At 43.0% G+C, this 13,758-nt stretch overlaps 1 protein-coding gene across 1 annotated transcript in view; it reads left to right on the top strand.

Annotated features, from left to right (window-relative positions):
• The window catches only part of shank2b (SH3 and multiple ankyrin repeat domains 2b), a 680,429-nt gene that overhangs the window by 206,945 nt on the left and 459,726 nt on the right, over positions 1 to 13,758 (top strand). Inside the window, exon 11 of the mRNA XM_067994155.1 lies at positions 9,180 to 9,486. Within this exon, the coding sequence (XP_067850256.1) occupies positions 9,180 to 9,486 (307 nt within the window). The remainder of the gene's footprint in view (positions 1 to 9,179; positions 9,487 to 13,758) is intronic.

The raw sequence follows: 13,758 nt of genomic DNA, 5'->3' as shown, positions 1-13,758 counted from the left end.
TCGAAAAGACTCTTCATTATCCAATTGGATGATTCTTGACTGTCAGTTGAACAGCCTATTTTTCCCATCTTCAATATTTTTATAACTAATAAACAGGAGTGTTCAAAGAAAATGGGAAAAAAACACAATTTTTTTTTACTGTCCCTATGGTTTTCTCTCGGGTTTTGCTCCCTGCTGTGTCCTGGAGATTAATCTTCAATTCCTAGAGACTCCAGGGCAATCCTGGAGGGTTGGCAACTTTAATCGGGGTAGCCATGATGTGGAGATGCCGGTGATGGACTGGGGTTGACAATTGTAAACAATTTTACAACACCAAGTTATAGTCCAGCAATTTTATTTTAAATTCACAAGCTTTCGGAGGCTTCCTCCTTCCTCAGGTGAACGTTGTTGGAAATGAAATCCTCGAAATGAAATCGCATTTATAAAACACAGAACAATGCTTGGTGATTACAGACAGTTTTTTCAACTGCCCGTTACCAAGGCAATCAGTGTGCAGACAGACAGGTGTTACCTGCAAGGTCTCCGAATATACAAATCACCAAAAAAAAACAGATAGAGAGGTAGAAACAGGTAGAAACAGGTAGAAACACCTGTCTGTCTGCACACTGATTGCCTTGGCAACGGGCAGTTGAAAAAACTGTCTGTAATCACCAAGCATTGTTCTGTGTTTTATAAATGCGATTTCATTTCGAGGATTTCATTTCCAACAACGTTCACCTGAGGAAGGAGGAAGCCTCCGAAAGCTTGTGAATTTAAAATAAAATTGCTGGACTATAACTTGGTGTTGTAAAATTGTTTACAATTAATCGGGGTGGAAGGTGGTATGCGTTGCACCCTTTTTTTTTGGGGGGTGTAAAATGGGCGTAAAGCAGACCAAATTAGCAACGGAACGACCTGCCCCCAATCGTTGTAGGCATTGGTCTCTTTGGGATCCATTTTTTTAGGTGTCCCAGGCATGATCTCCTTGAATTACGTAAATTAGAGGCCTAACACCTGTTGAAGGACCTCTTCCACAAATTGGTCACCTCAGGATTCTTCAGCCGCCCCCAACCAAACGTAAGTTCTTGAATGTTTTCTTTTCGACTTCTCCCCCGACTCCCCAGGAGTCACGATCCGACCCCATCCCCAGAAGTTACTCGAAGACCACTGCCAGTGAGGCAGGCGGCACCAAATTTAACTCTCCCGTCGGGCTAGCGGCCTGTGGAGGCGCGACCAGTGCCAGCAGCTCACCCCGAGTATGTAGGTGAGGCCTGAGGAACAATTTCTATCGCTCCTCGGGCCTCTTGCTTTGGCCACAAACTAATTTCTACCCCATTATCGTCTAGTTCTCTGTCCCTTTATAACTTGCGTTTGTAATGACACCATTGATTACTGTGGTGAATTAAGTGATTTGAAAAGGCAGAAAGCTGGTTCATGTGACACTGTTATTTACTTTAGGTATATTTTGACCACACAGGCCTGGTAATTAGATGTATATCAGAGGAAAACTCTGTACCAATATAAAATGTGTGCAGGATGGTCAGATTCTTATTCCCAACCCTGGGAAAGAAACTCTGAAAATTATTTTTCAAGTCCCCCAAACTGATCTGAGAAGGAAATGCCATTTTATCTGTGTTTTTTGTTGCAATGGGAAGATAAATCTAATAAGACATATTTTGGCAAGTGCTTAACTTTCCCCTTATGCATATTCAATTAGTCCTTGGTGTCTCCTAGCAACTCCATCCATGGAGACATGCAAATAACGTAAGGATTCATGCAAGGTGGGTGGAACGTTTGCTGCCAGGTTAAGGTACTGCAGGGTTCCAGGTATAACTGTTGCTGCGCTGAAGAATTTGGAGTTGGAGCTGTGTGAAGGGTTTTTCACACTCAAGAGGACTGAAGGATTAAGGCAACCAATACTTATTCTGAAATAATAAGTATTCTCTTTTTTTTTACTTCCTTCAGATGCTTCAAATAATGGTGTGATGTAGTGCTCGCATATATCTGTAGTTCAGTAGCTCAGCCATACTCTGACGACACTAAGCTATATATTACCTTATGCAAATGGTGTTTGTGGTGGAGATTTATACAGTGAGATTTCTGATCCTTTGGGTAATATTTTATCCCAAAGATGTAACACATAAAGCCCATAGCTCTCGGAGAACTGTGCGGTAGTTTTCATTATTCATGTGGCTCCACGTCAGCAATGATCTCTGGGCTTAATCACTTGAGAAGTCCAGGGGGCCCGAATAAAGTAACGGTCAGAAGAGCGTATTTTTTGCCAGCAACAGTTGCAGCTGTTTATCACCATCCTGAAATGGAGTTGAAAGCAGTTGAAATCTGCTGTCAGCAGCGTATGTTTAATGTTCCCGTCTCTGTATCTTGTCATCAAAGTGAGTCTGGCTGTGATTTGAATGGTTCCACTGTGTGGTATAATACTCCAGTGAGATTACACGTTGATTATTTTGTAACCCTTTCAGCACTTTTCTCTTAGTTAGTTCAGCAGGCTCATAATTAAGAGAGATGACACAAAGGTCACTTCATAAATGCCCGGGGAGATGAACTAGAGTTTCTTGTATTGGATTTGACAGTTTTGCACGTGATAAAAGCACACAATAAGGACTGGTGTGTGAAGTGCAATCATCACAGAGAGAAAAACCATGTCGGCATAATTGCTGTTTATGACATATTTGAAACCTATAATTTGAATAGCTTTACTGTTTGCGTTTCATTTTTTTTTGTTACTTGAAGTGCCAGAGTCTCTTTTTGTATTAAAGAATATGTTCTATCTGAGTTTAGTAATGCTGAGACCAACCTAAAGGAAAAGGTACTGATAGAGATTCCGACAGGATATTTATGGCCCCAATACTGCCACTGCCATCAGCCCTGACTTAAGGACCAGTGCTGGAATATAAATGAGGTGGTGCTGCTGCGAATGCACAGAACCATCCCATGCAGTGGTTTTCTTCCTGGGCTCATCTCCAGGAGACAAATCCAAATACTGCCTCTCTTCTGGTGAGTGGTCAGCAATGTGGTTTGTCTGTACCTTGCTACTTGGCCTTTAACTTACATCTGTTGCAAGCACCCAGGTGGGAATTTAACCCAACCTGAGACTAAACTGCTTCAACAGTAATTGAGATGCAATGAAGCGTTCGTAATGGATCGAGGAGATGCTGCAAGTGTCTGGCAGAGCAGCTTCCCACTACCAATTGGACACAAACTGATTCTTATATTTACGAACATGCGGAGAAGAAAAGACCCTACTGGTCCATCCAGCTTGTCCCACACAATTACAATGCCTTGTGCAGCACAATATACAACACTCCCCATCCCACCCAGAACCACGTGATCTGCTGGCAGAGGCTAAAAAACAGATTAAAAACCCAGGCCAATTTTGGAAAAAGAACTATTTGTACATACCTGGATTAAGTCTTATCTATGTGTATGTGCTTTCTGATTTTTTTGTGTGTGTGTGTGTGTGTAAAACAAGCTCACTCCTGTGCCCCATCAGGGCAGATATCCAACAAATGATGACTCCATGTCTTTTGGTTGGTTCTCAAGTCAATAGTGTACAAACAACGAGATATAAATTTAGCTTGACATGGTGGGAATGCAGTTTACCTAATGAGGTCCCATGCTACATCTGTCCCTCCAATGATCTCTTTGCACGCTTTGAATTAATAGGAAGAATTGATGAATCAACGTACAAATTACATGCTGCCTTTGCAGTTCAAGGCTGACGGGTATATGATGTCTCTTAAAATGATACCAGATGCAAAAGATGCCGCTGCAATTAGATGACGTACTTCCCACTGCAGAGGCCATGACATCACATCTCAGAGATCAGAGCAATAATGTTGTGCTTCCATTGAATGTGAAAGGCTCAGAATTGCAACAGATGCTTTGGTGAAGGCTTATAGCAGAACTCAGCAAATAATTGGAATGTGTCATTCTGTGCTGCAATGTTCTATTTATTTTATGGCAAGGTTTCTAAAACACCATGTTGAATTCTCTGCATATGAAATATAAATGTAAGAAATCTTACAACACCAGGTTATAGTCCAACAATTTTATTTTAAAATCACAACCTGACGAAGGGGATAATCTCCGAAAGCTTGTGATTTTAAAATAAAATTGTTGGACTATAACCTGGTGTTGTAAGATTCCTTACATTTGTCCACCCCAGTCCATCACCGGCATCTCCACATTATGAAAGATAAGTTTAAGGAAAACTACCCCACTTTTCAAAGATGTGCCAATTATTCTTTAGTGTCCAAAAACTGAATATACATCAGAGCTGTGAATGGAACGATTTTATAATTTTGTGACAAAATGATAATAAATAAATCTGAAAACATCCCTGAAAATATTAGTATCAATAATAGCATTTTGTATTCATCCTGTGTTGCATAGAATATTAATTATGTGATTTAAAAATACACAATAGAAGTTTGAAGCATTTAATGCATCCTTTTAAGGGACTGACAATGGAAAAGAAAACCTCCGATGCTCAGGAAGAAATGGTTTAATTGCTTAGTTTAATTACTTGAACACAGATTATTACACCACTGTGAATTAGTAAATCAGTACAACAGGGAAGTGATTGCAAATGATGTCTTTATGAACAGATTAATATCTTTACAAATTAATTTTACATGTGATGAGCTAGAGGATGTTGTAAATAAATTAACGTACTACTGGATTAATCGGTGAGTTTATTTGAGATTTGCTTAGTCTTAGTGATTTTTAATCTGACGATGCTTGAAACAAGCTGTGTTAAAGTACATAAATTAACAGGGTGAACTATTATCCTGAGCATAGTTGTCTTGACCTATTTGTTTGTGCTTGTTCCTCAATTCAGTGGTTAATGCAATACAGCGTATAAAGATTGTGCTGGTGTTCACATGACTAATACTCTGAAACACAGCAAGGCTTCGAGCAGCACCAGTCTACGCACAGTCGGTTCCCAGCTGACAGACAGAATGTGGGGTGGGCTTTGTCACCAGACTTCTCCTGGATATTGCATGCCCAGCTATATTTGCAATTACCCGGTGCCTAGGAACCTGCTGTTATTTTTAGGGTTCTGGCAACTAAAACATATAGAAACTGGTTAGTGGAAGGCTGGAAACATGTCCAGATTGTTGTGAAAGTGGGAAATATGAAGTCTTTGTTGAATGCCTTAAAGATAGAAGGTAAGCAGACTGTGCAAAAAGAATATTCTGGTAACGTAAGAAGGGATGTGGAATTGTAATAATGTAACGTTCAGATTTTACATGAATATATACCTCGAAATAACTTTTTAATGTTACATTTTTACAAAATACCTCAATGTTTTATCAATATTCAATTCGATCTTTTCTTGTCCGTTAATTGAGCATGGCTACTTCTCTCTGTCCTAAAACTCTGCACCTTACTGGATTTAACACTGAACGCTTGGAAGTGATTGATAGAAAGGGGAAAGAGACGACTTCTCGTTACTCAGTGTGATTGATAGTGCGAGATAGTGCAACTGTGACTTATCTCGAGCGATTAAATGATACTGTAACTGCAACAATTAGCTACGCAAAATGTGGTTTATTATTCATGCACCTGCTGTGTAACAACAGTTTCCAATCAGTGAAACAGGATTGTTAAATGCTTGAATGCAGGCGGCGATGTTCTTGGCAGGTCAGGCGCCCAATTAGTTCATTCATTATAATTGTATCGAAGAGAATAGTTAAATTTAGCTTTTTTATCTATATCTGACATTGATAGTCAAATACGAGTGCTTAACAAGACTGTTCAAATATGAAACACTGACATGTGGGACATTCTGGATATAAAACCGAATTTAACAAACAAAAATTATAATTACAACGGTCCAGAAAATCTTTGGAGGGACGTAGATTGGCTGTTATTATAGTGGAAGACATGAAGGTCATGAATGGGAGCTTGTTTACCCTCAGGAATCATCGTTGACATTTTATGTGCAAATCTGGACTTAAGTATGACCGTTCCGGTGTGTTTAAAAGCAAAAAACAAGAGAGGGTTGATCAATAATGCGGTGTTGGGCCCAGAGAGCTCATCACTGGCGAAAGTCCTCTGGTACTGGCTTGTGGCTGTGTCAGTGAGCATGTGGATTAATATATGCAAGAGAAAGTGAGACACCCACGTACCTGATGCCTACGCAGAGCAGAGCTGGAAAGACATCTGACTTTTAGTAGAACGGAAGTCAGTTTGAGGCGTGGAAGAAGCTCTTCTTTAATAATATCACAAAAATTACGAACCTTCATGCAGTTGAACCTTGTTATCACCAGGGCAAATAGAAATCTGCGGAAAATGGCTAAATTTGTGAGAGTGAAATCTGCGACAGGACTGCAAGATATTGCACCCATTTTCATATGGATAACATCCCGACTGCCAATATAATTATTTAATCTTAAAACGCAGCAAACAACAATACTGGCATTTTTAGGACATTTCAAATTGACCCAACTGTGTGACAAATGAAACCTTAATTGGTTCACACTGAACTGGTTTTGAGAAAAGGCCCAAACTCTGGAAGGCTACTGGAGAAGCGGGGATGATTGGCAGCGGCTATGGAATTTTACTTTCACTTTTGATTTGTGCAGACAGACCGGACGGCCATTTTGAATGATGCAGCTGCCATTTCACTTGAGTTTATTGGTGCGGGTGGGGCTGACGGCCATTTTCAGTCTGGCGCCGGCTATTTTTTAAAAAAGCGCTATCTCCAATTGGACAAGGATTCAAGTGGTAAGTCTGATTTCTTTGCTTTTTTGCATTTTAAAGCTTGGAGATTAGACGAATTCCGTGGAATGAATCAATTTCCATGGAAAAGCCCATCCATGTATTCCTATTAACCCTGGTTATTAAAAAAAACTCACGGATGCTTCTCATCAGAGAGTCATCCGATAGTGGTCTGGATTTGTGCACTGCTTTTAGAAATTCAGTCAGAACTAAGGAGAAGGAGTTTGTTATAACAAGGTTCTACTGTGTGCCATACAAAACAAAATTTCCAAAATTTGTTAAGAGATGCTAGTTACTCTTACTCTCCTGAAAGAGCGCACTCATGCTGGGGTATGGTCCCATTGGTGCTGGTTTCCCTCTGTTCGTCATGTGTGAACCCAGTGAGTATTGACAGGCAATTCTATTATGGGGGGGCTCCTTTTCCCTCAGCTGGCTACACCCTGTCTTTATACTTGCAGCTCACACTGGGTAATGATTGAGAACTCTGGCTAACTTTTTGCTTTTGCTCTCTTGGTTCAGGGATGCTAACACCAATTGCAACGTCCCTACTGCTGTCTGGCCAAAGTTAGATTACTCAGCACAGACCGGGATCAGACCTTAGATCTCCTTGTACGGCCTCATACCACACTGAGCAGTGTATTTTTGCTCTAAGCCATCAGGACAGCTCTGTTACAACAATTAAAAGCCACAAACGGTGAAGGGATATACAACTCTTTCAGAAATGGCACTCAATTGTTAAGATATTTTCAGTACTTGTTTTGCTTTGTTACTGCATTTTGTTTTATTTCAGTCTGATTTAACTTTTTTTTTGGTCTATTCATTTTCTCCTATTAGTTTTTCATATTTTAAAGAGACTCTTGAAATTGTATAAAACCAGCCAGGAAGTTCTGAGGAATACCATTTGTATTGGCCCTCAATAGCAACAGTTGACAATGCAGTAATGACTGGTGCTTCTGTTTTCAGTAGGGTCAACAAGGTGTGACTGTATGTATTTGCAAGCCATTATATGTAGATCATAATTGAATAGTCAATGTATGCCTGCATTGATTAAAATATGGAATCTTTAAAGAGACAAACTTTGAGTGGCCCAATATCTCTAGTATTTGCATGTGTGACTCCCAACTAGTGGATTGCAAATGCATATTTCAATCCTTCTTTCCAAAATTCACTTGCCTCAGATAATTGAGTATCTTCAAGTCTGAGCCAGATAAGGAAATGGAGCAATGTCTGATCATGAGCTCTTCTATCGGGAGGAGCAAGTGGGATAAACTGACATTGGCTGACTTATTACACTGGATATTGTACCCTCCTGCCAGTTATGGTGAAGCCCACGTCCCTGACTTGGCCAGATATTTTGGCTCGTACAGGTCACTTCGTGGCCTGTGTGGGGAGGGGAAAAAAATCTAGAAAAAGGGCAAAAAACAGAAAATGCCTAAAACACTCAGAAGCTCAGGCAGTATATGGACATATATCCGATATATATGGACATACATCGCCGTTCCTTCATTGTGTTGTGTCAAAATCCTGGCACTCCCTACCTAACGGCACTGTGGGAGCACCTTCACCACACGGACTACAGTGGTTCATGAAGAAGGCCCACCACCACCTTCTCAAGGGCAACGAGGGATGGGCAATAAATGCCGGCCTTGTTAGCGACGCCCACATCCCAGAAATGAATAAAAAATAAATTTGTGGAGAAAACAGACAAGTTAACATTTCGGGTATGGACCCCTTATCAAAATTGGCCTCACCCGAAACTTAACTCATCTGACCTCTTCACAGCACTTCCTGTTTTTGTTCCAGATTTCCAGTATCTGCAGATCTTTTTACCTTTTAGAAAAAGGGAGACTGCTCACAAAATAGTCAGGGCTATTGTGTTACTCGCTTTGGATAGTTAGCGTTCCATTTCATGGGAACGCCTCGATTTTAAAATAAGAATTTTAAAATTCTCATCCTTGTTTCCAAATCCCTCCATGGCCTCGCCCCTCCCTATCTCTGTAACCTCCTCCAGCCCTACAACCCTCCGAGATCTCTGCGCTCCTCCAATTCTGGCCTCTTCCACATCTCCGATTTTAATCGCTCCACCATTGATGGCCGTGCCTTCAGCTGCCTAGGCCCAAAGCTCTGAAATTCCATCTCTAAACCTCTCCGCCTCTCTGCCTGTCTCTCCTCTTTTGAGACCCTCCTTAAAACCTACCTCTTTGACCGAGCTTTTAGTCACCTGTCCTAATATCTCCTTACGTGGCTCGGTGTCAAATTTTGCTCCTATGAAGTGCCTTGGGACATTTTACTACATTAAAGGCGCTACGTAAATGCAAGTTGTTGTTGTTGTAGATATGAAGAGAGGAAACCGCATGCTTGAACATTCCTGTACGAAGGGGCTACAGCGTTTTACAACAGGAAAACGTCACGTGAAAACTTAACCTCATCTTCGTTGTTTTTTTTCTATACAGTGCCGTTTCGAGAGGCACCGACTTACTCAAATCGGAGAAGGGGACCTCAGAACACTCTGTCTGCACCACGGGTCCTGCTTCGGTCAAACAGCGATAACAACCTGAATACTAACAACCTCCCAGACTGGACAGGCAACAAATCCGCCACTTCACACCGAAGCCTTTCACCACAACTACTGCAACAGATGCAGAACAATCCCAATGGCACTATAAAAAGCGGGAGTGGTACCCATGACTCTCGGAGCCGTTCGCCATCCCTGAATAGGATTGGAGAGGAAGTTCAGATACCGCAACACAGGCAGATCAGGTACGGAGCTTCACTGCAAAAAAAAAGGTATCGATCGTTTTAGTTGTTATATCACTTTATGAACCTAGGATGAGAGGCAAAATAACCCAGTGGGGGCAGACTAGGGGAAATCTTTGTTTTAACGCAGCGAGTTGTTGTGATCTGGAATGCGCTGCCAGAAAGGGTGGTGGAAACAGATTCAACAGTAACTTCCAAAAGGGAATTGGATAAATACTTGAAGGGGACAAAAAATTTCAAGGCTGTGGGGAAAGAGCGTGAGCGGGATTAATTGGATAGCTCGTTCAAAAGAGCCGACACAGGCACGATGGGCCGAATGGCCTCCTTCTGTGCTGTATGATTCTATGATTTGAATTCACCCCATTTTTCGCTGGGTTCATCCCCGTGTACTTGACCTTGTTCCTCTCCCCATCTCCTGAGGAAACCCCACATGGACCAGGAGTCAATTCAGGAGTCTTCTGTCAAAGATTTCTCTGTAGCCCCTTAAAAGACGATCAGGCAAGCTCCAGGAGGTCCCAAACCAGTTAGTTATTTACCAGAATAATTTGTCTTGGCTTCCTTCTGCCGTGATCTAATAGTTTTCCAAAAATACATCAAACACTTTCTCGAAGGACTGTGAGGAGTCGTTGCCACCTCCAATTGCTGTTCCACTGGTTGGTAATCTTCCAAGAACAGTACAACTTCCAAACATCCAATGTCTCTCCGTGCTTTTCTCAATTTAAACGGGTATCCATTAGTTATACCCAGCCCCCTTGCCTCAAGCAATCTACTACTGCCCTATTAATGCCCTTGATAAGAACTTAAATACCTGAATCAGATTCCATCTAAGTTTACAGCTCTCCATCGGATCCAAAACCCAAGGCACAAAGTTTATCTTCACAGCTCAGTGCATTTAGATTGGCAATCATTCTCATTGTCCTTCTCTGTGCCTTCTGTAGAGCCACAGTGTCCTTCTTGGGGAGGGGGAGGGGAGCAAAATTGTACACTGTACTTCAAAAGTGGTCTCACCAAGACCCCAATTTTGTACTGAGTTATCCAGGCAATACAGGCGTAATCAGTGGGGGGAATTGGGGATAGTAATCGGGAGGAGGAGGAGAGAGGGAGGGTGGGGTGCGATCGGGAGGAGACCTGGCAGGCGAGCAGCAATGGTCTTCGGCACAGCAGAGGAGATCTCCTGCACCTCCCGACTCCACATTCCGGTAAGTATATTTTTACAAAAACGTACCTTTTTGGCGGCAGCCCGCAGCAGTCCCTCCAAAGAAATTATGAAAACCGGACTACGCACCTCCATGGTTGCTATTTTTGTTTTCTAATGGCATCACTGACACAAGCCATGAGTAAATATGTAACTTCATATTCATTTTCATTTCATTGTTCTTTCCCACAATGCCTACCTTTTCCCAAACTGTGTGGTGCTCCATCGGAGCATTGAAATTACCATGGGCCAGACTAGCAGATGAACACTTGTTGCATTTGTCTGAAACCCCTCTCTCCGCTTTTTAGCCACGCCTTTAACCCATTTAAAGGAAATGGAATAACACCTCGAATAAAACAGCGGAACAAGGAGCATCAAATAAACGTGTTTGTGTCAAGAACAGACCAGTTGCGGGACGAGCGATTAATCTGTGTGATGCGTACCAGCACACTGAGACATCTTCTTTCAACTCGACCGACCAAGTTGAGAGAGTCGTGGGGACTGATGTTTTAGTCACTTTGCCAGACTCAAAACCACTGCTTAAAACTAAAAGTGAACAGGAGAGGGCCAAGAATGGGTCCTTGAGCACACCTTAAGCGACCGTGTGGTCATGGGAGAAGAGCCCATTGCAGGCAGATGCTTTGGCTGTGTCCGCCCATCTCAGCACAAGGCCAAGTGACTCAAGGCTTTCGAGATCCAAGGTGACAATGAAAAAATCTTGTCCGATCTGAAAGTTGATAGAAAGCTGTGATCTGCTTGTGGTCTCTGCCCTCCTTCAATTCTGACCTCTTGCACATCCCCAGTTTTCATCGTTCTACCATTGGCGGCCGTGCCTTCAGCTGCCCAGGCCCCAAGTTCTGAAATTCCTTCCCTAAACCTCTCCACCTCTCTCTACCTTCTTTAAGTCGCTCCTTAAAACCTAACTCTTTGACCAAGCTTTTGTCCTAATATCTCCTTATGTGGCTCAGTGTCAAATTTTGTCTGATTACACTCCTGTGAAGCGCCTTGGGATGTTTTTACTATGTTAAAGATGCTATTTAAATGCAAGTTGTTGTTGGTTCAAAGAGAAAGTACATACGGATAGTCATCGTTTCTGTCTAAATAATACTTATTAATAGCTTTGAAAAGCCTATGTGAGTTCTGACAGTTTATGAGTTGACTGCTGTGAGTAGAATGGTTTTATTTGCATGTTTAATGACTGTGTAATTCCAAATCAAGCACTGTGCCAATTAGTGACAATTTTCTTTTGCTGCTGGAACTGAGAATTAGGTCGGACCAGATTTTGTCAGTGCCACCTTGGATTTCGGAATCCTTTAGTCTTTTATCCTTGAGCTATGTTTTGAGACAACCAACACATCTCCTGCGATGGCTTCTTCTCCTGTGAGGACAGAGTCTCCTTCAACGTGCGCCAAGGTTCCACACATGGCATCTTACTTTTCCTCATCTACCTGTTGCTTCTTGGTGAGACTTCCCTCCACCCCTCTGTATCTGCCTCAACCCCAACCCATTTTCCTGGCTCATTACATAGGCACAAGCTGACCCCGGGTAGGATTACAGCCCTCAACGCAAAGGGAAGCCCTCTTGTGCCTGTGAGGGAACTCCAGGGTGACTGGAGCAGAGACACTACTATGGTTCCAAAAAAGATGGCAAGGGACATTAAAGGGGGCAGAAGCGCACAAAGGTCAGAAGGAAGACTCCCACTTCATAACCACCTTCAGTAGGTAAAGGTTTGGGGCTGACTGGGGGGAGAGAAGGCCGCTCGCAAGGCCTTTGCTCCCCCCCCCCCCCCAATTTGGGGGAATTTGGGCCCTTTACTGCTGCTTCCTGGGGCTTTACTGCCACCTTCCACATGGCGGCCCTAGGAAGTGGCGGTAAGTGGGACTGAGAGGAGGGAGAACCGCTGGGGACCCGTTCCTGCCGGCCACCATTTTCATACGGCGGGCGGGGGAAGGAGCAGTCGGCAGCCATCCAGGGAGGGCGGGGAGAGGGAAATCCCAGTCAGGGTGGTGATCTGGAGGGTCGGCCTCACTGCCCAAATTTTCCGTCGCAACCCCACCCGATTTCGGGCAGGGGTCATGGAGGAGCATTCCCCAGTAAACATATGAAAGCTGATCTCATGTATGCTGATGAAACTCAGCCTTACCTCTCCACCACCTTCACCCTTAATTCCATAACTGTTGATGTGTTGTCCAGCTGCCTGTTTGATGCTTTTATATCTCAACATTGGAAGACCAAAGTTTGGTCCGGTTTGGCCCTCCACCAAAAACTTACACCTGAGCCCCTGATTCAACCACCTTCTTGGATGCCCACTCAGCCTCAATCCAATGGTGTACCCTGCTCACCCTGAGCTGAGCTTCAAACTGAACCTGCAGCCCAACACCAAGGCCACCTCCCTAAGCACAACTCACCCCAGCTACCGCTGAAACCCTCATTCACACCTTCGTGTACTCCAGGCTTGACTTTTCCAATGCTGTCCTCACCAGCCCCCCTGAGCTCTGCCCAACATGAAGTCCAGAACTCCACCTCCTACATCCTTTCACACACCAAGTCCTGCTCCTATGTAACACCATCATTGCTAACCTCTGCTGGCAACTCATCCATCAGTATTTGATTTTAAAATCTTTATCTTCTTCTGCAGATCCTTCCATGACCTTGCTCCACCTCCATTCATAACCTCCTCGAGTCCGATGACTCTGTTTGCACCCTCTGCTCTTCCAACTCTGTTCTATGATGCATATTCCCCCCTCCCACACCCTGAAACTCTCTCCCTAAGCCTGTTTCTCATGCTAAATCTCTCCCATCCCTTAAAACTACCTTCCTTAATTTCTGTTCTACACCTGCATCATTCTGACCCCCTAAACTATGAAATGTTAAAGGTGCTATATAATGTTAAAGATGCCACATAAATGTACGTTGTTGTATTGGAATGGGACTTCTACCATCTGAATGGAAGGCTGAATCGACTTTTATGCATTCATATAGATGTGGAGCAAAAGGGTTTTACTTTGTGTTAACACAGCACAGTTTTGCTTTGACACGATATGGTTCGTTCCCTTTTAAATTAACCCTTTCACCAGCAC

This window comes from Heptranchias perlo, chromosome 12 (assembly GCF_035084215.1).
Source record: "Heptranchias perlo isolate sHepPer1 chromosome 12, sHepPer1.hap1, whole genome shotgun sequence".
In the NCBI taxonomy this organism is placed as follows: Eukaryota; Metazoa; Chordata; class Chondrichthyes; order Hexanchiformes; family Hexanchidae; genus Heptranchias; species Heptranchias perlo.
The sequence above is the reverse complement of the archived record's forward strand: the minus strand, read 5'-3'. Positions and strand labels throughout refer to the sequence as shown.